Source organism: Octodon degus, unplaced genomic scaffold (genome assembly GCF_000260255.1).
Source record: "Octodon degus isolate 3935 unplaced genomic scaffold, OctDeg1.0 scaffold00061, whole genome shotgun sequence".
Lineage (NCBI taxonomy): Eukaryota > Metazoa > Chordata > Mammalia > Rodentia > Octodontidae > Octodon > Octodon degus.
The window spans coordinates 12,352,131-12,376,203 of NW_004524637.1; the positions used below are offsets into that span (position 1 = coordinate 12,352,131).

The 24,073-nt window shown below is 39.3% G+C and overlaps 1 protein-coding gene across 1 annotated transcript in view; it reads right to left on the bottom strand.

Annotated features, from left to right (window-relative positions):
• The window catches only part of Adgrb3 (adhesion G protein-coupled receptor B3), a 336,851-nt gene that overhangs the window by 11,340 nt on the left and 301,438 nt on the right, over positions 1 to 24,073 (bottom strand). The window contains exons 12-15 of the mRNA XM_004634385.2: positions 20,254 to 20,349; positions 18,535 to 18,574; positions 16,676 to 17,319; positions 5,585 to 5,620 (exon numbers count right to left, since the gene is read on the bottom strand). Coding sequence (XP_004634442.1) covers positions 5,585 to 5,620; positions 16,676 to 17,319; positions 18,535 to 18,574; positions 20,254 to 20,349 — 816 coding nt within the window. The remainder of the gene's footprint in view (positions 1 to 5,584; positions 5,621 to 16,675; positions 17,320 to 18,534; positions 18,575 to 20,253; positions 20,350 to 24,073) is intronic.

The following is a 24,073-nucleotide window of genomic DNA, read 5'->3' on the forward strand; positions in this document are numbered from 1 at the left end:
CAGTGTCAGGATCACAGTGTGTGCCACCACGCCGTTTCAGTGGCTGGCTCAGTGTGGCCTGGCATGCCATGAGGTACTGGGGATTCAACCCAGGTTCTTGGGCATGTCAGGCAGGTGCTTAGATCACTGAGCTACCTCCCTGGCTAGTCCCACCACTTCTGAGTAGTGTAGTCCTAAGCATAAAATCCAATTTTCTTTGGGTTCAATTTTAGCAATCAGACTTAATTTACAAGGTTATTTTGAAGATTTTAAAAGGGATATAAGACATTTATCACAGGATCACTTTGATAAGAGGCTCTTAAGAGATGATGGTTATTATCTTTGTTAATACTTACAGGGCCAGGGAGATAGCGCAGTAGAATAAGCACTTGCCTGGCAAGTGCATGTGCCTGAGTTCAATCCCTGGTTCCACCAAAAAAAAAAAAAAAAAAAAAAGTCCTTACAACAACCCTGTGAGGTGAGAGCCACCATCTTCATTTTATTGATTTAGGAACTGCAGCTCAGAGAGGACAAGTTTCTTCAGTTCATACAAGAGAGCTAAATTCTTTCTGAATTCCAAATCAGCTCTCTAAGCTATGTCCAATAGATTCAGAAACCATCCTCCCTGGACTATTCAGGTTTGTAATTATGCCCTGTTCAGATAGAAAATGAGAAAAAACAGTCTTAGATATGTTAGGTACCCTCTGTAATGAGCCAATGAACTCTATGGATACTGAGTACCCTGAAACTATCTTCTAATACTCCAATTACCTCAGCAAGGCCTCATCACATTGTGTGGACATCTACCTTTCAGGCAACGATTTGACTAATCTTTGTACTCTTGATACTTGATATGGTATCTGATATTCAATGAGTGCTTAATAAATGTGTGCTGAATAAATTAAGTGAATAAGGTAATAGAGGTATCCAGGCAGGTGAAGCACCTGCAACATGGAGGGCTATTGCATATCATTCTTCTCTTCTTCTATAAAGGAAGGCTTTCCCTCGCAAGGAGAGCTGTTTAAGGGCCTCAGACAGGACTCCTGCCTCCTCATGCTGACTGAATTGTGTGCCCTCCTCTTATAAGTTTTCTCCTTTAAATTCAGGAGTCTTAATCATGAACTTTGGAATATAGGACTTAAAAGTTATGTGCTTAAAGGACTTTAGAAACCTGTGTGTCTGGAACATCTTTCCCATCCTCAGAATTTTATAGACCCACATGCCATGGTCATACCACTGAGATAAACTTGTGATGGTTTTTCTTCATTACAGTATTCCATGTGAGTCCTCTCTCCAGGGTAGGCTCTTGAGTACTGGTTTTTAACTGAATGTCAAAACTTCTCTTAAGGAATAAAGGCACACTGAAGAATGAAGACTAGTTCTTAAAGTTGTATTGTAAGAGGGGAATGACTTAGGTATCTTTCTTTGGCCAGACTTCCAAAGTGTGCATAAGACCAACTTGAATGATCCCTGACACTATGGTGTCTATGTTCTCCGTGGGTTTCTGTTTGAATATGTATTTATGTGGGCCTCAATCTATACAAAGGATTTGAAAAAAATCCATATAAGTAGCATATTTTTTATGTTGCCATTGTCAATCTACAGCTAACTGCGATATAATGTATGATTTTGCAATTGTTTCAGTTGAGTGCATAAATAATGAGTAATATAAAAATGGCCTATGATGCAGTTGCTTCAACTTTTTGTCCTCCAAAGTGCCTTCTGAAAGTGTCCTGGTGACCTATGGGGTGCACCAATTGCTAGGCTTTAAGGACAAAGGAGGGAAGTGCCTCTTATGAATAATACTTTTTTCTGGGAAATCTTATGCTTTACACTTAGGCATGAATAACAATTTTATCTTGTGTGCCATAGTTCAGCTATACTTGAAGAATTAATATTACATAATTTATCTTACTTGACTAGGTTCCCCTAATTCTTCCAACAGAAACTGAGGCCCCTATGGAGATGGACCACGATTAGTTTGTAGTCTCTTTCTTTCACTCTCTACCCCCATCACTGCCCCCTTGTTGAGCAAGCATGAATTTAGTCTACTCAGTGCTTGAGGCTTGTCAGGAACTTCACAAAAATATCCTGCTTCAAATGCCTCTAGATCCCAATGAAAGAAGGTGACAAAGCTCTCTAGCTTTGGAAGAGAAAAGTTTACAAAAATTAAGTATCTCTTGACACTTCCACTTTTAGTGCGAATTAGACACTGTTATCTATCACAGTTTCTAAATAGGCACCTATAGTTGCATTTATAGGAATTCCTTGAGCTTTGTTTCAACCCAATTTAAGTAACCTGATGAATAATTCTTATTTAACATTGTATAGACTTCTTAATAGCAACATGTTAAAGAGAACTCATATTAGTTAGATGAGCTGTCCGTTGCTTCTCTGGTGTTCTTACTGGTGTTCCAGGAACTCCATCTAGAAATACAGAGTCATCCTTTTTCCTGCTCTTCCATTCTGTGTTCAGTTAAGGACTAAATTCTACCTCTACAGGGTCACATTACCACTCCTCTACTCTACCACCCTCATGAGATGGTCCTTCATGATTTTCTTGCTGTATCACTCACTGTCAATTTGTATTTTAGCTTTCTCTTTTCCCTACCATAATCTAGCCTCCCCATTACTGACATGATATAAATACTTTTTGATATATAGATATTGACCTTATTTTTAAATCTTAGGTTATAACAGCTTTTCAGAGTGAGCTTGCCCTCCTGGGGTGCAAGGCAGGGGCTCCAAGCTAACCTCTCTGTCCGTCCTCTTTCTGCTGAGCCTTGCGTAAGTGAATCTTGCTTTGCACGTTGCTTTCTGAGCATGCCAACTCCCAGGCCATTCCTCCTAAAATTTCCACCTGCAAATTATAATCTCTTTGAGTTCTATTTGACATGGCCATCTTTGCAAGTCAAGTGTGGCTATGTTTGAAATGCCACATCAACAACTCTTCATTTTCTAGACTGTTCTACACTTTAACTTGTGTATCATGGCTATGGTTAACAACTCTTTGTTCAAGCAAACGGGGTTGAAAAATAATTTAGCTTCTAAAAAAATATTATTCATTCAACCAAAATCTTTGGAATATTCACTGTAAATCAGAAGCTCTGCTTGAAGCTGGAAAGGTACTTCAATAGTGCTTTTGGTGACAGAGCACAGAAAGCTCATGATGACATTTTGCTGTCCCATTTCCAGAAAGTAAGAATTAGTATTTCACCATTTTAGGAGTATTTATTGTAGGAGTGCAGAGTTGTTCTGAAGGTTGGCTACACAAAAGGGCTTTTCTCCAGGCAGCACACTAATTAGCCACAAAAGTTTTATGAATATATGAGCTGACAGAATATTTTTATTGCATGTAACCTCTGGGGAGTGTATTAGGTTTAAGGCCGGAAGGGAAGACACTTATAGGAGTTCACAAAGCAGTCTATCACTGGCGAGGTGTCTGAGTCAGTCATCTTCTGGTGAAGTTGGCTGGAAGTGGAAGAATGTCAGGAACCTCAACATAAATTCAGTTAACTCAGCTTGAATTTAAGTGGGTGAGAACCTAGACACTTCTTCAAGGACCATGCACACAATGTAAATTGCATCTGTGTTTAAATCTGGTAAGATTTTTTCTCAACAGCCTTTATGGGATATCTGCCACATTCCTGTAATAGCGTATGGGGCTAGTGGTCAGTAGCACTAGCTGATAAACAAATAGTCATGTCTGAAAGAACACATTCTGATGCCCAGGGTGGTGTGCAGTAACCACAGTAATAACAGAACAATTGTTTGGGTTCTTGAGTTGCAACATTTTAACAGTTCTCCATTGTTAGCAAATAGTTGTTCATATTGTGGTTTAATGTACAGATGTGTAGAATATGATGCAAGAACTGAGGAATCTGATTGCAGTTGCCACAGGAAACTGATCCCTCTCCCACCATAAAAAAAGGATAGTTTTTTTTTTTTTTTAAATGTATTTAGTACAGGGTATACAGGGTCTCACTATATAGATCCGACTCATAGTGACCCTCCTATTTTTAGCCTCCCAAATGTTGGGATTTACAGGGGCGCGTTGCCACAGCATGTGGTGCTAGGGATCGAACCCCAGTTCCTGAGCCTGCCTACGTAGGCACTTTAGTCTTCTGAGCTATCTGGCTGGCCCTAAGGATATAGTTTTTCTAACGGTCCCATGGACATAATATGAAGATTTCTTTTGAGCAACTGGGATTACATAACTGGATGGTTACACTACACCTTGATTTTAGATATAGAATCTTAGTGCATTTTGTCACTAATCCCTAGAAGGTTGATTTATACTTCTTTTCCTTTGTACTAACATAATGATTTGTTGTTTTTGACACATGCACACACACACACACACACACACACACACACACACAATGGAAGGTCCTCTTGTTTTGGCTACCTAAAGCATTAATAGGAACCAAAAAAAGCCCTAAAGTATCTGTTCGTTAAAAGGCACTGAAGTTTCTAAAAGTGTGATTACTGAGTAATTTTATTGGAATTGATGATACTAAGACTTTTATACTAAAACATAGGACACATGAGGTATATATTGTATACCAGCTTAGCACAAATGGAGCTGTATCGTAAACTACTTCAACAGTGAGATGAGATTTACCTTTTAGTTAGAATTATTACCAAGTATCTTTTTCCTTGGATTCTTTTCAGGGTGAAGCCATTGTTTACCATTGTGGTAAATAAAAACAAGTAAGTCTCACATGTGATACATACTGCACATCATAGAGCTACAACAGTCAGCTATACAAAGGAGATGAGTGAACTAGAAAGTTCCATGTTCCAGGAGGGTTCTGTAATTTTGAAAATATCAGTTAAGAGCATTGAGTTCTATGTATGCACCACAAGGGTACAAATGTGCTGGAGAAATTTATACTATATTATAGCCAATTATGTCAGCAGGATATGAATCATATTCAATTATCAAGAAGCATAAGTGCATTTTATGTGATGCCTAAACATCATTAAATTTGTGCTTAAATAAGCTGCTTAAATGGTATGATTTCAGTAGCTCCTAACATCAATATTACAGCACCAATATAGATTCAGTGTAAACTGGAAAATGGAACTCTTCATCTTGTTTATATCTGCAAGAAGACATTAACTAAACACAGGAGTACACTGAACATATACTTCCTACTGGAAGAATGAATCGGAATGTACCACAGAGAAACCAAGCCACAGAACCAGAGCACAGAGCAAAGCCTCCCTAATGCGCCTGTGCATCCTCACAGGATTTTTCCAGGTAGTCACTGATGAAAAGGCAAGACAACCCTCTTCAGTATAAAAACAAAGAAACTAGCGTAGTCTTGACCAAGTTCAACTGCTACGGCTGCCCACTCAGCTTAGAATTCACAAAACAGACTGCTTAGCTATCCAGAGGATCTCTGGTTAGCATTCAATGCAAGTAATTAGAACTTTAATGATTTTATCTACAACTATCTAAACTGCATGGATTCAAATTTAAAATTTTGATTTGTTTAACTGAACTCAGTCATAAGTCCACATAACTGCATAAAGTAATACATTAAATAATTATCAATTTTGGATCATAAACATCATAAAATAATTCATGGACACTTACCTCAAAGTCAAGGTCTGAGTAGCGTGATTTTCTTCTCTGTTAGTTTTTTAAAAAGAAGGAGAAGAAAATCAATAAAGTTGTGTTTGGTGATTCAAACAAAATAAAACCATTATTTTCTTTAAAGATAATCCTACTTATTTGTGTTGTAAATCTTTCTTTCCTATAAAAAAACATTTTCTGATTGTTGATTTCAGAATACTCCAACAACATTATGCCACTTTGACCTTAAAACTTCCTTTAAAATTGAAGCATGTTCATAACAGAGAATATTTTTCAACTTGACATTTTAATCCTAGTTTTTTCACTAAGAAGACAAGTTTCCTGCAGAAAGTCACACAAACATTTTGTTCTTACTTTACAGAGACAGAAGACTAATAATTTTATCAGAATGATAATCCAGGTATCCCAACACCTCTCACCAAGCAATAGTACCAGTGAAATCTCACCAGACATTGTTCCCACTGAATCTACCTAACTTCGGTTGGTCTAAGCCTAAGCCTTGTGTTTATCTAACTGACACATTTCTCCTCCACAATATAAAATTCCTTCAAATTGCTAGCCCTAAGAATTAAAGTATTTAGTCTAATTGAGGAATGCAAATATGAAATACTCCACATTATAGCAAAATGCTTCCCAGAGATCTTCTGTGACTCCAAATCTGTTGAAGACTTTCCAAATCTAGTTATGGATAAACACACATTAATGAAATAAAGTAATTAGGCAGGAGGCCTGTTAGACTCAGGAAACATGATTAAAATGAAATTAATGCCATCTCATGTGATGATCTGATTTTATTCTATTAGTGTGAGGAAGGGCTTCTCAACATCTGCTTGAGGAACCCAGTGGTTCTTGGAGTGGAGGAGATGTGGAGGGAGATGTCTGTTGAACTGTAAAAAGTTCCCCAAACTCGGGGAGAACAAAGTAAAGTTCTAACATGGTTTTTTGTTTAATTTGGATTTAAGTTTTTCCTTAGAGTCGGGAGGAAACACAGGAAGAATGAATAAATATTTAAAATGAATATATTTAGGAAGTTGGAGAATATGGAAGCCTTCTGGCCAAAGTTCTACTTTATCTTTCTCCCTGCTTGCATCTCAGCCCCTACTATCTGAAGTTCCCTGACTTGATGGTGAACCCTACCCAAACAGGTAGGAGATTCTACTCCACTGCCACTGAGGAACGTGAGACAGAAAATGCACTGTATTGAAAACTATGACTACCTTCCTGTAGGCCAAGTTAAGATAGTCACTGTAAAACCGGAACTACTCCTCAAAGGGTGTTGTAATAAACAGAAGGCGATATGCCAAAAGAAAGCTTTGGTTTCTTTTAAACCAAAGGGAATTCTGAAATATTTGTTTATTTTGGGTCAAGCTGCTGCAGGTTAGAATCCAGCCTGTGAGAGCAATGGAGGAGAGAGAGATTGATGCATCCGATGGATGCTCTGCACGTTAATCTCTTTGCTCCTTTCCTCCAACGCTGCCCTGCTGACTCGACTTTTAGAGTTCAAAACATGAAATTTGAGTAACTTTATTGATGTCTACATAATACTGAGACATTGTCACAATCCTTTTTTTTTTTTTTTGTATTTAGGACAGGCCTACAGGACCTCACTACGTAGATGGGACGCGTAGTGATTCTCCTGTTTTCAGCCTCCCAAGCACTGGGATTACAGGTGGGCGATGCCACACGCAGTCTCAATTGCCATCTCAGCGTGCCCTGTGGGCACAGCCAGCAGGGCACGCTGGGGATAAAACCCTGGCCACTGCGCTCTGCCTAAGCAGGTCCTTTAGTCCACTGAGCTATCAGGCCGGCCCTCTCAATCTTTTTTTTTTTTTTTTTTTGGTGGAACCGGGGATTGAACTCAGACCCTTGCGCTTGCCAGGGAAGCGTCAATCTTTTATAAAGTAGTTTCATATTTGAAAATGCTAGAAACTCTGTGGGATGTTGGGAGAAAATACTTATTATCCACACTTTATGAATGAGTCAAACAGAGGACTAGTAGAGTTAAAGTAACTTGCCCCCTTCACGTAGATTGTAAGCAAGAGAGCTAGGACTTAAATTCAGATCACTTGACTCTAAATCCAGCACTATCTCCACTGTCTCTGTCAGTCCCATGGCTCAGGGTTGTATTTTTCAGCCAAGAGGTCTATGATCTTCTGATGGTTGTTCCTGAAAGTTACCAAGGGTAACACTGGATGACCTGGGCAGTAGAGGTACTGAGATGCTTCTAAAGCAGAAAGTAAGGTCAAGTAGTTTAACTTTCACATGCCATTTTTTTTTCTATTTTTTTCTATTTTTAGGGAAGGGTCTACAGGGTATTCAGGGTCTCACTACTAAATCGGATCATAGTGATCTATCAGCCTGCTTACAGCCTCCCAAGAGCTGGGATTACAGGCGTGCGCAACTACGCCCAGTCTCAAGTGTCATCTCAGCGCCCCCTAGGGGCGGGGCCCGGCATGGCAGGTCCAGGGAATTGAAACCCAGACTCCTGTGCCTGCTCCCAGGCGCTTTAATCTGCTGAGCTATTTGGCCGGCCCACCAATTATATTTTGAAGAAGATATCTATTTTGCTGAGAATCTGTGTAAACTAGTTGCAAAATCATTATTGGAGATGGCTTACGCACAATGCAACAGTGAAAAACAGTAGCAGATTTTTCTACCTCCAGACGTGACTCTCTCAAGGCAAAAATCTAGCTGACTTTAAAGAAGTATCCACCATCGGGAAATCTGTTGTGCAAAGGAGGAATCAGAAGAGACTCCTTGGTTCACTTCCGTCTGTTTTGTCTTCTACCATGGACGTAGTGGTAGAAAGTCTTTCATAAACTGTAGGTTGTAGGAAGTCATGGCTGACTCTTGCGTTGATTCAAATGTCCTCTGGGCTTTGTGGAAGCCTGCTGTAATGTTGTGAATGAGGTTGCCCATAATAGTTACATGCTGGAGAAATGAGGACCAGCTAAGAAAAGTGATCAAGCCCTAACAATTTTCCTACTCAGGGGGTGAGTAAGGAAGACACCACACACAAATTTCAAATAAATCGGTGGAACTTAAAATATTTTATGATGGCGTGAGTTCTTCTTCCTACAAATCCCCAATTTCTCGGTAACTTGAAACAAATAACTTTTTGTCAGTGTAGATGGTGCTTCCGCATGCTATTTCTTCTTCCTAATTTCTCGTGTAATACTAACCTCAATTTGCATTCTGTTCTTAACATTAAACTACAATTTTTCTCTTCAAATTTTCTAATGCACACCATTTGGTTCCATACCAAGGTCACGGTTTATCCTCATCTTACCGGACTCTTAGATATTTCTGTAAGTTAATCAGTTCTTCATTAAAACACTCCTCATTTCTCAGTCTTTTCCCCCCCAGTTATCCTGCCTCTTGTTTACTGCAGCTCATTTTCAAGTCTCTTCTGTTGGTTCTTTTTCAAATCCTGCTTTCTAAATGTTGCTGAATATCTTCTTGCCTGTGTGCTATCCTGGATAACATAATCCACCCCTATGATTTTAAATGTCATCTTTTAAGACCCCTGTTACGGTCTGTGTCTAGGTGTCCCCCCTAAAGCCCCATGCAGTCTTGGGGCCGCTTCTGCAGTTTCTGATTTTTGTTGGTGTGGATGCTGTACCTGCCCTGGGGCAGGTAATTTGCATTTCAATGTAAGGAGGGAAGAGAAGTTAGCTGCTACCCCTCCCTTGCGCTCTTGCTCTCCCCTCCCCCCTATGTAAGGTTGTTCTCTGCTGTGTGCCCCTCTGCCTTGGAGCCAGCTGAATATGGACTGAAACCTCCAGTACCTGAGGGTTAAATAAACCCTTCCTTCCTTCATTTTGAGTGTTGGGTATTTGTCCCAGCAACGAGAGAAAAGTAACTAAGGCAACCTCCAAATTGTTTGGTTTCTCATTCCGTCCCATCAAGGAATATGTTGGCTCTCTAGTTAGCCAAGCAAAAGGCTTAGTCATCTTCCATCCCTGCCAGTCCCTTGCCTTCCATATTGAATCTACAAGCACGTGCTATGTGTCCAGCCTCTGACATCTATCTCCACCTTCCCCCTCATCCCCACCTACACCTTTCTGACTGTAACGGGCACTCACACCTCTTGTCAGGAAGCATGTAACAGCTTTATGGCTTTCAGGTCCGTCATCCCCACAACACCTCATTCCTAAACTTTCTCTTCTTAGTGGTCACTAGGGTCCTGGCTGACTGGTGCATAGCTGGACAGACAGATGGACAAGTGAGCAGGGTCACCTCTTGCCTAGCAGCCCTCACTTACTTCTGTTGTTCTGTAAGGTCCTGCCACATCTTCTTGCTATTCTTTCTTCATCTTAAGAGGCCATTTAAGAGGCTTCTTAAGAGGCCAGGTTTCCAGCTAAAATTTCTAAATGTTAGTATAAACAGAGTGACTTTTGAGTCCATAGAAGCATTTAATAAATATAGAGTTGGAATTACACTCAACTCTTTTGTTTAATTGGTATGTGAAATGATAAGATTATAACAGTAACAGTAATTGTCTAAGTTGGACTCTATGATGTTTTTAAGTAACATTTACATTTTCCTATTGTTTCTTCTTTCTGTTTATTATTTCAATAAATTATACGTGTAATTAAAAAAAAAGAGGCCAGAAAGCTATACAGGCTTTCTGATTATATGAGAGTATGTGGAGTTCTCCCCTACCTCTGGCCCAACTCTTGCAACTTCTCTGGCCTGAAACTTTCTTTACCCTCCGGTTCCTCACAAGTCATGATCCTTTTCAACCTTATTTCTCAGAGTACACTGCACTTCCAAATGCTTAGCAGATCACTGTATCTAATGAAGTCTTTTTTTCACGGGCCATTTTTATCCATAAGGATAGCACACTGTTTTTAAATTACTCTTTCGTTTTGTTTAATGGTCAATTGTCTGTCTCTCCACAGGGTTTATTATCCTCGGGGGTAGGATCCATGCCTATGTTAATCTCTTTTATATGCGCAGCCTCTAGTAGAAGGGATGGCACAATAGTAGACAGCCACATAATCACTGGTGGAGCACAGAAAGAGCTGCTGTATGGCAGACAAAGACATTTCAAAGGAATGTGACCTTTGCTTTTGTTGTTGTTGTTGTTGTTGTTTTCCCATAATACTCTGGGAGATTGTGGATAAGCAAATGAACTAAATGCACAAAGGAAACCATTATAAATAGGTTCTGTGAGCTAAGAGAAGAAGACAATTTACAGGAAGGCAGGCTTACCGCTGACAGAGGATTTTAGGATGATTTAAAAATGAAAGCATGCAGCCCTGGATCAGGCTGCTCTGAGGAGTGACAGCAGGCACAGAAGCCACTTTCCAGATCTGACTCTTATAAAATGATGGATAATTTCTCAGAGGGGTACTTCACTGTTTGTGTCACTGCAAATTAAGCTGGACAAGACACTAGGAGAGTCACAGCAAGTAATAAATTCCACCGACACATGAAGGGCTGTATGACTGTCATTAAAAGTTTCTATTACAGGGTGAATAATGAACTCACTCACAAAGAAAAAGCTTTGATAGCAAATCCATTAAAACAGCCACACCGATGAAGTCTGGGAATAACTAATTGTCTAAAATGAGTTTTGGCCAGCTAATTTTCTTGATAGACAAAATCTAGGAGGAAAAACAAAACAGAAGGGAAGGCTTTCCTTTCACCAAGCCTAATGAGAAAAAATAGATACATACATGGAAAAGGAAAAACTGTTGCTACACATGGCTGATTTTGCAACGGTCTCAGTTAGTGACAGTCTTCCAGTTCCCAAGTGATAATGCAGCATTTTTTTTTTAAGAATGTAGCATTTTGTCTAACATCTTGAACATCGATTTCATATGGCATTCACATTTTGCAGAAATTCAAGGCACAGCAGTAATGACATAATAATAACTTAACCTTACATCCAAAGTGCTCTGTACAATTTCCAAAGGGTTTTCATGTGTGTTGTATAATTTGATTCTTATGACAGCCATAAGGGAGTTACCAGTGAGGTGAAACTGTTGCTAAAATATTTACCATTTAAATCCGTTATGTTGAAAGCTATAAAGTTCATGTCAAGGGAAAGTACTTTGTAAAACTTTAGCCTAGAATGGTATCTTGGTTCACTGTTATAGACTGAGCCAGGCTTTTTTGAGAGTATCTTCAAATACCATAGGTGAGTTTATCCATAGATAGAAAATCCAAAGTGGGAAAATTTCATGTTTTTGATAAAATAATTTTGAGATTAGAGAAATTAAGGCGAGATTTGCCAGGTAAAACAACAGAAATCATTTTAGTGTTTACATGTCAGCAACACATTGCTTAAGAATGCAAGTGATGGAGGAGCGAAGAGGTGGTACAGGAGACCAGAGGGCAACCAGGGCATTGGCATGAGGGGAAGCAATGGGCCTCTCTGGCTGGATGCTCATGGGATGGCAGCTTTGGGTGGGCACTTCCGGAAGAAGCAGGAAGTGCTGTGTGGAAGTAGGAAAAGGGAGAAAGAGGGAGTAGGGCTCCCAAGTGCTGGCCTCTCCCCTCCGCCAGTATCCAGGCAGTGCTGCTAGCCTCATCCAGTCGGAAGTCATGGACACAGAGTCTTTCACAGAACAGGTGTGAACAGGCCTAGGACATGCGCATTTATAAGCTAATTAATACCAGTGTCTCAGAGATTCAAAACAACTACTGACTTCTCTCTTTCACCTATGATCTCTCAGAAAAATAAGCCAATAGGACTACAGTACAATCTAAGATTTAAACTAGATTTCAGACCCTCAAGTGTTTGTAAAGCTTGGTGGTACATCCCTTTGTTTTTTGTTTGCTTTTGCATTAAAAAATACATTGGTACATTTTAGATATACATAATGATAAGATTTATCACAGAGAATCTATACCTGTACGCCATATATCTTGCTTCTCTATTTCCTATTCCACTCCCTTTCATGGCAATAATTTGTTTGCTTGTTTGTTTTCTCTTTATATACACCTCGCACTCAATAGGTTTCATTAATCAGTGAAAGGTTAATGAATGACCACGTGCTGATGCCAGGTGCATTCTTAACTGTAAGCCAAGCAGCCAGAGCACACCTAGGTCTGAGACCTTTGTAGCGTAATTATTCTGTCATCATGGAAATCCAAAATCTAAAGTTTCCAGAATTCCTTAACAAGCATATTCTGGGAATGACCACAGTGAGGGAGATATTACCAGAAATGAGGAAACAAGATGATAGTGTGCATGGAGAAACTCTAGATATGCTTTCATGTCAAGAACTTCCTGAGCGGACATATGAGAACTTGTACTGTAACGTCATGTGCCTCGGTAGTGTCCCAAATTTTCTGATCAAGAAGATTATGGGGCCAAAGAGGAAAGTGATCGATGAAATAGAGTGGGCCTAAGGAGAGTCACATGGGGAGAAGACACTCTCTCAGGCTTTCACAGAGAGCACATTGGCCAAGCAATGGCCGTGACTCATCCACATGGCTGCACTGATAAAGGTTCTACAATCTGAGGTACAGGATCTCAGGACAAATCCTGAGGGCATTTCACTGACCTTCTCAGACCAAAAAGCTACAACTCTTGTTGCATAGGTCCTGCTTTACCTTGGTCTTAACCATCCAGCAGAAAAGTATGAAGACGAAATTATATGAAATAAAGCCATGCTGTTAAGTTGAGCTGTGGGGGACTCAGGTCAATAATTTCTGACATTGCCAGTTAAACAGAAGACCCAACGCTATTATGGGCTACTGGACTCTTTTAGAATATTTTGCTGAGTTTACACACCTATAATATTCAATAACGGAACTTAGAAAAAATGGGGTATACAGATGAATGTCCATTTTGTATCTGTGTATTCAAAGTGGTTGGGATAGATATATAGTTACATTCTGTTAATGAATAGAATGATTTGTTCTAATGGTGTTTGTAAATAGGATCACAAGTCCGCATCTTGTACAGCAATTAACCACTAAGAAGAATATATGCAGTGTATTATTTGTTGAAAAATAAAAATAAATAAATAAATAAATAAATAAATTTAAAAAAAAGAACTTCCTGAGCTTATCTGACATTTCATAGCCAATAACTGGGGCTAGGGGGATAACCTCAATAGAACGTGGGCTTTCTGCAGAACTTGCTTTCTGTTGGGCAGTCTCCCTTGTTCTGTACGGACCTCCAGTTTATCTGAATAAATCCTGCTCCCACTCACCCTCTGTCTCTTTGGTTTTCTTTTTTCCCTACTTCAATTTTTGATTTTCCTCATAAATACTAAGTTCTGTGCTATAACTTATGCTTCTGCTATCATTTATTTTTCCCTTTTATCTCTTTCTGCATTAGCAATGTGTAAAACTCATTTCTCCTTGAAGTCAGGTAGACATTTTGATACTATCTCCTGGCGTCTACGGCCATACCACCTTGAACGTGCCCGATCTCGTCTATCTCCTGGCTGTCCTGTGTAGCACCAGCTTCCCCAGATGGATAAGCCTGTGGATTTCATCTTGCTGTTCATTCAGGGTGGGCGAAGGGCCTTGTGTAATTCTTACATTTACCTGCTTTTGTCTTCATATTCTCCTTTAGTGCCTGAGACATCACCTGACTACTACGGATCCCTGCTCCCTACTTTTCCTCTGTTATTGTCAGAATGCCATCTTCCTCAACAGCCTGACAGACTCCATCTGGGAAAGCTGACAACTCTGCTCACCAGTACGTCACTGTGTTCAGAAGGAAAGCCACACCCTTGACTTTATACGCTGGACAACAGCCCTATCTGTGGTGCTGCCAGCCGTATGTACTTCTGGTCCACGGGCTTTACCATTTTACATCTTTGTTCATCCTAAGACCACGTGTCTATTACATACTCAGAAGAACTTGAAAGTTATCTGCCTGCTAATGTCCAGGCTCTTTTTTTGTCTCTTCTGCTTGGTATAAAACTGATCACAGAAAGAAAAAATGATTCTCTTCCTGGACTTGCTACGCACTCGCTCTGTAACCTTGAACAAATGACTGTATTCTGGAGATTCTCACAACTTATCCACTGCACAGAGGTGCTGTGAAGATTAATTAATTCATGGTTTAAGGTGATTGGAGGATATGCTAATGAAAGATGCTATATAAATGCAAATTTTTATTATTCTCTCCCACATCTATCTATTCTCTTTCAGTTGTCTCCTACAATGGTCACCCTAAGCAGTTACTAACTATTAAACTTTTAAAGAATGAGAATAAGGAACCGAGTTTTCATTTGGAGTCATGAATTTCATTTCTTTTCAAGATGTAAGTCTTATGGCTTTGAAGTAATTTAAATGCAGATCTTTTGGCTGAATAACTGTCATATACAATGCTTATACTTAATAATCAGGATATAAAGATTTACAAAAATTATGTGGTGGACAAAATGGTAGCTAGAAAACACAGTCTTTTGTTCACATTCACATAACTTGAGCAAACCAAACCCAGCTAGGTTTTTAGGCATTTAAATGTTAAACATTTTTCCAATAACTAAAATATTTTAAAAGAATTCCATTGAAATCTCCCTAGCATCTTTTAAAAAATTTAATTATTTATTTTTTTGCAGAACCAGGGATTGAACTCAAGCCCTTGAACTTGCTAGGGAAGCACTTATTCCATTGAGCCATCTCCCCAGCCCTCTTCCTAGTATCTTGACAAGTGCTATTCTATGTGGAACACTCCCTTGCGGTCATTACAAAGTGCCACTGATATTAAAATACTATATAGCCACTCACTACACATCTTCTGAAAATATTTGTGTTTTTTGATAAACCCTTTGTAGTTTATATTTTTGTGGTCTTTATTATACCAGACAAGACAGTCTCTGGAATAAGAAATTTATGATTAAACAAATAACTACTTTGTTATATTAGAATGCTTTTGTCCAAAAGGAAGTTCCAGCCGTGTTGTGCTTGTTTTCACTGCTACTATCTGTGCCTTTAGTTCTGGGAATGATTTCTACTTGATCATCCACCAAAAAATTTATCGTGTTTGAGGGTGATTTAGAACTTAGAACTTTCTCCTAGATCCTACCATTTGGGTCTAGAATTTTCATGGCCCAATCAAGAAGAATCTTAAAAATGTAGGATTCACTACACTTCTTTCTCCTCTCATGATTCTCTTTACTTTGGCCAAGGAGAAGTCATGCTTTGCAAAGGGGAGGAAGAGTTGCCTCAGTACTTTTGAACATCTCTGATGGGAAGGTCAAACACCTAACAATGGCATTGTTCTAGTGTCTTATACAATAATTTGCCATACTGTAAGAATCGGTACTATGTGTGAAAATGCATGCCTTGTGTCATATACTGAATACCTAAATCAGAAGTAGACTTTCAGCAAAACTTCAAAGTAAAGGATATAGAAGTCACATGCAGATCTTTAACAGGAGGTATATCAACAGAAATCAGACTTTATATTCCTTGGCTTTCACTTGACAAACTCTAATACAATATTGATGATGATAGCTTTGGCTCTTTTCTATACTATAGGTTAAATAAAAGGGATGAATGGAGTTTACCACTTTTGCTAGGTTATGCAGCAGAAGGGTTATGTAGCTAAACCTCAGAGTCCTGACTCTACCATGTTCAGAAGAAATCCTTCCCGACAGTTGACAATATATAACCAATAGTTTCAGTGGTCATCATTCTGTCATAGTTCAGGGTAGAGTTTACTTTGAATAAGACTGAACTAACATAATGATAATTAGGCCATAATTTGTGTAATGATAAAACTCTGAGAAATATTTCACTTTGCTATTTTTAACAAGTTTCATTAGAAAAACTTCCAGATCTTGGTTTAAGTTTGTGATGACACCCAGACACTACTGTACCACCCTCAAGGATCTTCTGATACTTTTTAATGAATGTCCCACTTGATTCCTATTATTAAAGACTTACAGCTGAGAGGTATCACTTTAAATACAGTGAGAAATTTTTATTTTTTCTGTCATCTTGAATTATGTGATTCTAAGGCAGTACTAGAAAAATGCTATTTCCAGAACCTTAATCCCAATATGCCACAAATTCTTATATGATCTATGACTGAAAAAGCTAATGGGAGCTCTCTTCCCCAAAAGCAGTGACACAGGACTCAACTGAATGCCACTTTTTACCACTCACCTCTAAGGAACTCATTGATATTGTGGATCCAGTTTCACTCCGCGAAAGTCCTGCAGTATCATCCAACTCAGCGGCCATGAAATTCTTCACAGCTGTGCGGGGCTCAAAGGGCAAATTCTGCATGTGTTCCTGGGGTGCAAGATGTTGATCTAAGTTCATACTGAACTGGTCCATTACAGGGGGGTTCATATTAAATTCGGGGTTCACTTTGTAGTGCAATAGCCTTTCATGAGGCAAGGTCTCCATGCCAATATTCATTTTGCTTTCCTCTTTCAGTGATGGCTGGGTATTCACAGAGCCCCTGGGCATCACAATATAGTCACTTTCCATCATTCTTTCTTGAGGGTGGACTATGTCCATATCAGCCCCTCTTAAATTGTCATCTGTGCACAGGTACACAGTTCTCCGCAACTCACTGTGCTCTGTCTTCAGACACTGACTGCTCAGTTCGCTCATGCCCATGGGCATGTGCAGGCCTGTGGGCTGCTGGATGACGACTTTGGAAATGACCTTTCCAGGCAAGGTGGAGTAACTCAGCCCTTCTGGGTTTGTGCCTTTTTCTTCCTCGTCATCATTTAAAGAAATCCTGGACAGTGTCCCTGTTATCGTTGCTGCCCGGCAAGGACCAATGTCCTTGTGAAGAACTGTGAAGTAGCACATGATAGTTCATGGAAGAAGGTTAGTTTTTGTCTCTATTATTATATGAAGCTGTCTCTTGCCTTACTGAACAATTGCCTAAAGTAAACTGAAACAATTAATCTCTAAAATAATTATGGATGTTGGTTACTTGTTCACTCATGACACAGATTATATCACTCTTCATTCTGCAGATCACAGGTCACCCACAGCTAATGTGTATGTGAAAGCGCATGGCTCAGCTCCCTAGACTCTCACTGCATTGTCTTCAAAACTCTATGTGAGGGCCGGTGAGATAGCTCAGCAGACTAAGCACCTGCTTAGGCAAGTGCAAGACCTGGGGTTCAATCCCTGGCACCACACACCATGCCAGGCCCACCCCTGGGCACGCTGAGCTGGCCACAGAGACTGGGTGTGGTCACACACCTGTAATCTCACCACAAAATAAAACAAACAAACAAACACAAAACTCTATGTGACTCTTTAGGGGAAAGATAGATGACCACAGGAGCTTTTTAATGAATCTATTCTAGAAGATTTTTAATTAAATTATGCAGCTTTTGAAACAAACTTGACATTCATTCATTTATTTACTGGGTACTGAGCCCAGAGCCTTTGCACTGACTCACATCATCAGTCCCTGTTTTACTTATGCTGTGAGCCACAGATCCATTAATTCATTTCATTGCCCAGAATAGGCTCAAGCTTGCTGTCCTTGCTGTCCCTGCTGGTGACACAGCGTGTGCCATCACACTCCGCTCACTTGTTTTTCTTAAAGGCTTTCCCCCTGAAGTGTTTCAGAAGTTCTGTTCATTAACATACTTCTTGAAAGAGGTAGTCAGTGGAAGCTTCATCCCACTGGGTAGAAATCCTTTAAAAATTTACACACATTGAATTAATACATTTGTCCACTGAAGTTGGTATGGTCAAAGTAAGTACAGTATTTATAATGTCCAATTACACTTGGTCTTAACCAAAAGGCCGAGAAGCAATATCATGTCCAATTACACGTAGGCCAAGAAGGAATATTTTTTTGGTGTGAGAACATTCATAGTCTAAAATGGCATTATGCGGGTGTTGAAATTGTTGAGTTTAAGCAGAAAAAGAATTATGCAATTCTTTAAAAATGGGGTGTAGAGGTCATACCTTTTTAAAAACATCAAAACCCATAGGAATGACCTACATCCCCAAGGATTATATTTGTAAGACCCAAATATTCTTACCTGATCGGCAAGCAATGTCAACATCCTTTTCAAAGTCTGTCTGTAACAAGAAATAAAAAGGCACAGACCATCATTTAATGAAGACCTCAAGTAACTTGATAATCCAATTTGCTGAAGTTTAAAGATATGTGACTGAGCAATGCAGGCTTATTGTTTTGCATAAGAGAAGTTTTCAAGGACTAATCAGATCGTTTTCAGGAGAACTTCTTAGAAACCAAACTTGAATAAAATCAGAGGGAACATGACACACAATTTGAATAAGGTGATACAATAACTAATGTCATCTTCAATTTGCACAAAATCACTATATACGAAAGGGTAGAAGTTTGAAGGAGTCCAACTCTCTAGCTTTAGTAATCCTGATCTTTCAACCCCAACATGCACTATGATGTGTATATTAAATAAATGTTTTACTATTTGTATTTTGGGTTATTTATATTTTATAATGCATCTTTGGTACCATGCTCTAACTAACTGAACTAACCGGCCAGCCATTATAACGCACCTTTGGAAAACCATTACTAGTCAAACAAGGTTCTTTCCATGGTGAATTTGTCACTCAAATGTAACACAGGGCTCTCTGGTTTAGAAATTAAATTTTAACATTAATGATGTTCCTCCGATGCCCACCTATATAGTTCCTCAAACTTATTTTAAAAATAAAACAGCATGCTTAAAATTTTAAAAATAAATGAACTGTGATATGCAAGTTCTTCTGATCATTGGTCTTTTTTGATAAATAGTTTAAATCAATGATTTGTGTAGTTATCTAATTGTTTGGGTAGGAAATTACTTATTTTTCTCAAATCACAGTCACTCATACATTGTTTAGTCTATTTTTATGTTGCCTAGCCCAAAAAATGTTCACAATAAGTTAAATATACTATGAAAGCTTCCTTTATAATCAGTATTTACTTTTGATGACATAGCTCAAATTGTATTTCATTTCTAAAATACACCAAAGCACTTATGTCCTCAGTATCCCTTAATTTCAAGCACACTCAAGGCTCTTGTACAATTTGGACCTTTCACTGGAAGTGTGGCTACTCCTTAGACTTTAGGACTGTGCTTTTCATTTTCAGCCACACATGGGATCCACCCCCAACCAATTCTGATCTAGGAGGTCTGGTGTGTAGCTCCTCTGACGTTTCTAACACGCAGCATGGCTGGAAACTGCTGCTTTAAGACTAGACATGTAGGACTAAAGCGCCTGCTTAGGCAGACCACAGTGGCCGGGGTTTGATTCCCTTGTGTCCTGCCGACCCAGCCCCCAGGGCGTACTGAGACAGGGATTGAGATTGGGTGCTGTGGCGAACGCCCTTAATCCCAGCACTTGGAAGCTGAAAACAGTTTGTAGTGAGACCCTGTAGACCCTGTACTAAATGAAAAAAAAAAAAAAAAAAAAAAGACTAGACATGTAAGTTCCTAGTTTCTGAGTGTGCACACATTACTTCCCCCAGTCCTGGGCAAGAAGGAGGAACTGCAGTGGGACATAGAATCTTCAGTGGACACTCAAGTCACCAGCAATAGATCCTGGATGTACAAGCAATCCAGACAAGATCTCTATTGGGTATTAAATTCTGGGCCTGTCATCAATGAACTAAAGCCAACGCCATGCAAAATGGGATTTTTACACTATTTTTCAAGTAAAGATTTAAAAAAAAATTCTCTTGAGGAATCACAGCTTAAGAAACAATCAGAGGGCAGATAAAAGCTCACCATGATTTGAGCATGCCCATTAGGAAAAGAACTTGATGAGTCTGCATTGATCGGGTCCTGGCAGTTTCTCAGTCGGCATCTAAATGCGTCCTGAACCTGCAAAGAAAACAAAGACATTGACGTTCCTTTCATTGATAACTAAGAAGTAGTGTCTATACTGGCAATAAAATAAGAGGAAGTAGCTAGACCTGCTTCCATGACTCCATAACCATTTTGCGTATGTCTTAGTATAAACACCGGTGTCCCTGGACTTCCCCTTCTCTGAAGGCAATTCATCACTTGCTCTCATCTATGGAAGAAAGTCCTGGGAACTCCTGAACTCTCTGGTTCAGTCCTACTAATTCACTGCAGAGGGTAGATTTATTTCCATTGTTACAAACAATACATGTGTCTTTCAAGACGGATTTACTATTTGGTGTGGCATAATCTTCATAACAGCTTTAAATAGTGTGAAAAATGAGATTTGTTGACTAGAATTGATGTAGGATTACTCCTTTTATGTTTCATGTAAGGGAAACTACTTCGTGTCTCTTTCCCAGAGCTACGTGTCCAGATGTAACGACAGGAGGCAACAGTGACCAGAAGGGAATGGATGGCTCCGATTTTGGTGGACTGTCCTGGAGTGGGTAGTGGGAGTCACTCACCCTGGCCAAACTTCCTAACATTCATTCAGTCAGGTTCTGAATAAAGAACAAAGTCATCACAGGAGAGCCCTAAAAACATTCCATTCTTTATTATTCTTTTATTAATAATTCTTTATTAAAACCACACGTCAGTACACATGAACAGCTGCAGTGTGAACACAACTGATAGTTGTGGTACAATTGTGAGGTTTTGTGGTCGTTGGAAGCAGCCGTGGCCTCCACGGGGCCTTCACACTCCTGAGGGTCGGGAGGCTCCATAGAAGCTGTTCTCAGACATGCTCACAAGCAGCTGCTATCCACAGCCAGGCCTAGGCCTAGATCGCTTTACTGCTCTTTGCTTTTCTGTTTCATGTTCTGATGGCCCTAGTGCCCTTTACTGTAGCCTTTTGCTTGGACGTAAAAGAAGCACAGATGATGTTTTCCTTGTATGGAAGGCCTCCTTACTGAAACTCAAGATAAGCACACAGCGATCTTCATTATAACGTTCTGTCACTGTTTAGATGTGAGGTGTGGAGAACACAGACTGGCCAGAAGAAAGAAGTTAGGCCTAGTATGTTTTCAGCCTTCTTCTCATCTTCTTGCCCACTGCGTGGTCACCAGTAGCCCCTCTCCCAAACTGCAATTTGGATTTTCAAAGTGATACCGAGTTTAGTCACTCCCACAGAGTAGCCAACCAGTTCGATAATGAGATTTTTAGCTACTTCTTTTTCTCTACCTCAGGTTCTAAGTTTGGCGGCTTGGCCATAACGAGGCAAGAGATTAAGGTGTGGGCACGGGGTGGCAATCACAGAGCCCTGGGACACACGCGCAAAACCATCGCCAAGGCCCCGCCTCTGCAACCAAACAGAGAGTGCAATCTTCAGCTCTTCTCACCAGAGCTCTAGCAGGTTTGTGATAGGACAGTCCAGACCCGACGTCACCATGAGAAGGAGATACAAACATTGGCTGCCACCTCTGGCCGCTGTGTCTGTTGTCAGCCGGCTGACTGCACTTCTTACCCGATTTTTAAGAGGCCTGTACTTGCTCTGCAGAGAAGGTCTCTTTTCTTATTTTTAATAAAGGTAAAGTCTTGTTATCTTTTCCACTTGTCTCAACAGGAGAAGAAGAACCTGGAAAGAATGTCTGGAAAGAAAACCCAGCACTCCAGAACCTGGCCACAGTCACGTGTGACATAAGGCACTGGAGGAGGAACTTAGCGTCCTCTGACCACTCCTCCACTCCATGGTTCTACTACTGTATGGCCAAATCTGAGATTTCCTCTGAAGGGAATTAGGAGCTGCCTGATATAACCTTGACGATCATTTCTTATTTCCTTTTTCAGATACATCAATCAAAGTTCAGGTGCTATGAAAGTCCGATAAATGTTTGCTAAAGAAGTGGAGAAATACATAGGCTTGAATTCCCTAGCTTCTCCTTGTGAAGCAGACATAACCAAAAATGATGCATGCTTTCAGTGAGAATGCTCAAACTTTAGGTTCCTCTTTTCCCAATTAAGATGGTGTTGTCATAAGCTATCCACTCACAAATAACAATTGAAAATTGTGGCTAGGGATTTGGCCTAGTGGCACAAGTGCAAGGTTGTAAGTTTAGCTCTTGGTACAAGAAAAAAAAAAAGAAAGAACATTGTCAGTAAGTCTTGTATTTGTCAAATCATCACTGTTTTCTGTTATAGGGTAATTCAGGTGAATTAGGGAAACCATTAGGAAAGTCTGTTTGTGGAAAAAAGTCTAAAAGAATCAATGTTGGGCTGGGGAGATGGCTCAGTGCAATAAGTGCTTCCCTGGCAAGCGCAAGGGCCTGAGTTCAATCCTGGTTCCACCAAAAAAAAAAAAAAAAAAAAAGGAATAATAAAGAATCAATGTCAGAAATGTAAGTACAGATTAATATTGTTCGTGTCTTGAGGCAATTGTTAAAGAAGTACAATTTATAAAGGAGATTAAAGAAAAATACCCTAGAAAGGGCAGCTTCTGGGAACTTGTCACAGGAAAGCTTCTTTCAAATCCATTGCTAAATATGAATGCATTTAAAATGTGAAACACCACACTAACACCAAACGTGAATTTGGCTGGTCCCTGCTCTCCATTACCAGACCTACAGAAGCTGGTTCCCACTGATATTTTTGGCTGACAACCAAATATGGAAAAATTTTCACTTCAAATCATGATTTAGTGGCTTAAAAGATATAAAAGAAATTTTTTTCAGAACACAAACATGCAATCAATATTTTCAACTACTAAACTCTCAGATATGACAACAGATTAAGGGTATTTCTACATTGGAGAATGATGTCAGCTTTATGAATTAGTCAATGGTTTTCAGAAGAAACAGAAAACAGAAAACAGAAAAGCATAAAAATCTCCAGTAAATCCAAGGTTATTTTCAGGGTCTTTCAAATGCTACAAAATAAGTATTAGATTCTATGACATTTTTAACACTGTTGATACTGCCAATTCAGGAAGATTTGATTTCATTTGGTTCCAAATAACTCTATGTACCTTTTTAAATCTTAAAGATATGCTCGGTCCACCTAAATGTATTGGCCTCAAATATTTGTCCAATGCTGGTAGGGAAAATGATTAGAGCAGATTTCACACTGCATATTTTCTTATCGCAGAAGTAGGGGGTCTCGGATAAGACAACATCTGGAAATGGCACCTACAGTTATTTGAAAACATTTGGAAAACTGAATTTTCTATCAGGTATACAAAGAGAGTATTATTTTTTATGAATCACTGTGATTTTGTGCTGATTGATATTTGGGGTGTTTTTTAAAAAAAGCAAAGGTAAAGAATCTCTAGAGACAAACTGAAGCATAGAAGTAAATAGATGATAGATAACAGACAGACAGATAGATAGATAGATAGATAGATAGATAGATAGATAGATAGATAGATAAATAGATATGGAATCTAGATCAGGTTTGCATTGCTAAAATGAAAATGTTATGTATCAACAGTGCTGGATAGTAAATCTTTGTTTCGTTATTTATGGAGAATATGTCACTTATTTTAAGTAAAACTTTAAAGTTTATTATTAGATATTATCATTATAAATGAGTCCCTGTGAAATTGACGTTTTAAAAACCTTTCTGAGACCATAACTACAATTCTCAGTTAACCTGTTAGAAACAAATATTTAAAATAAATAATAGCAGAATTGGTCTTTTACTTTAACTT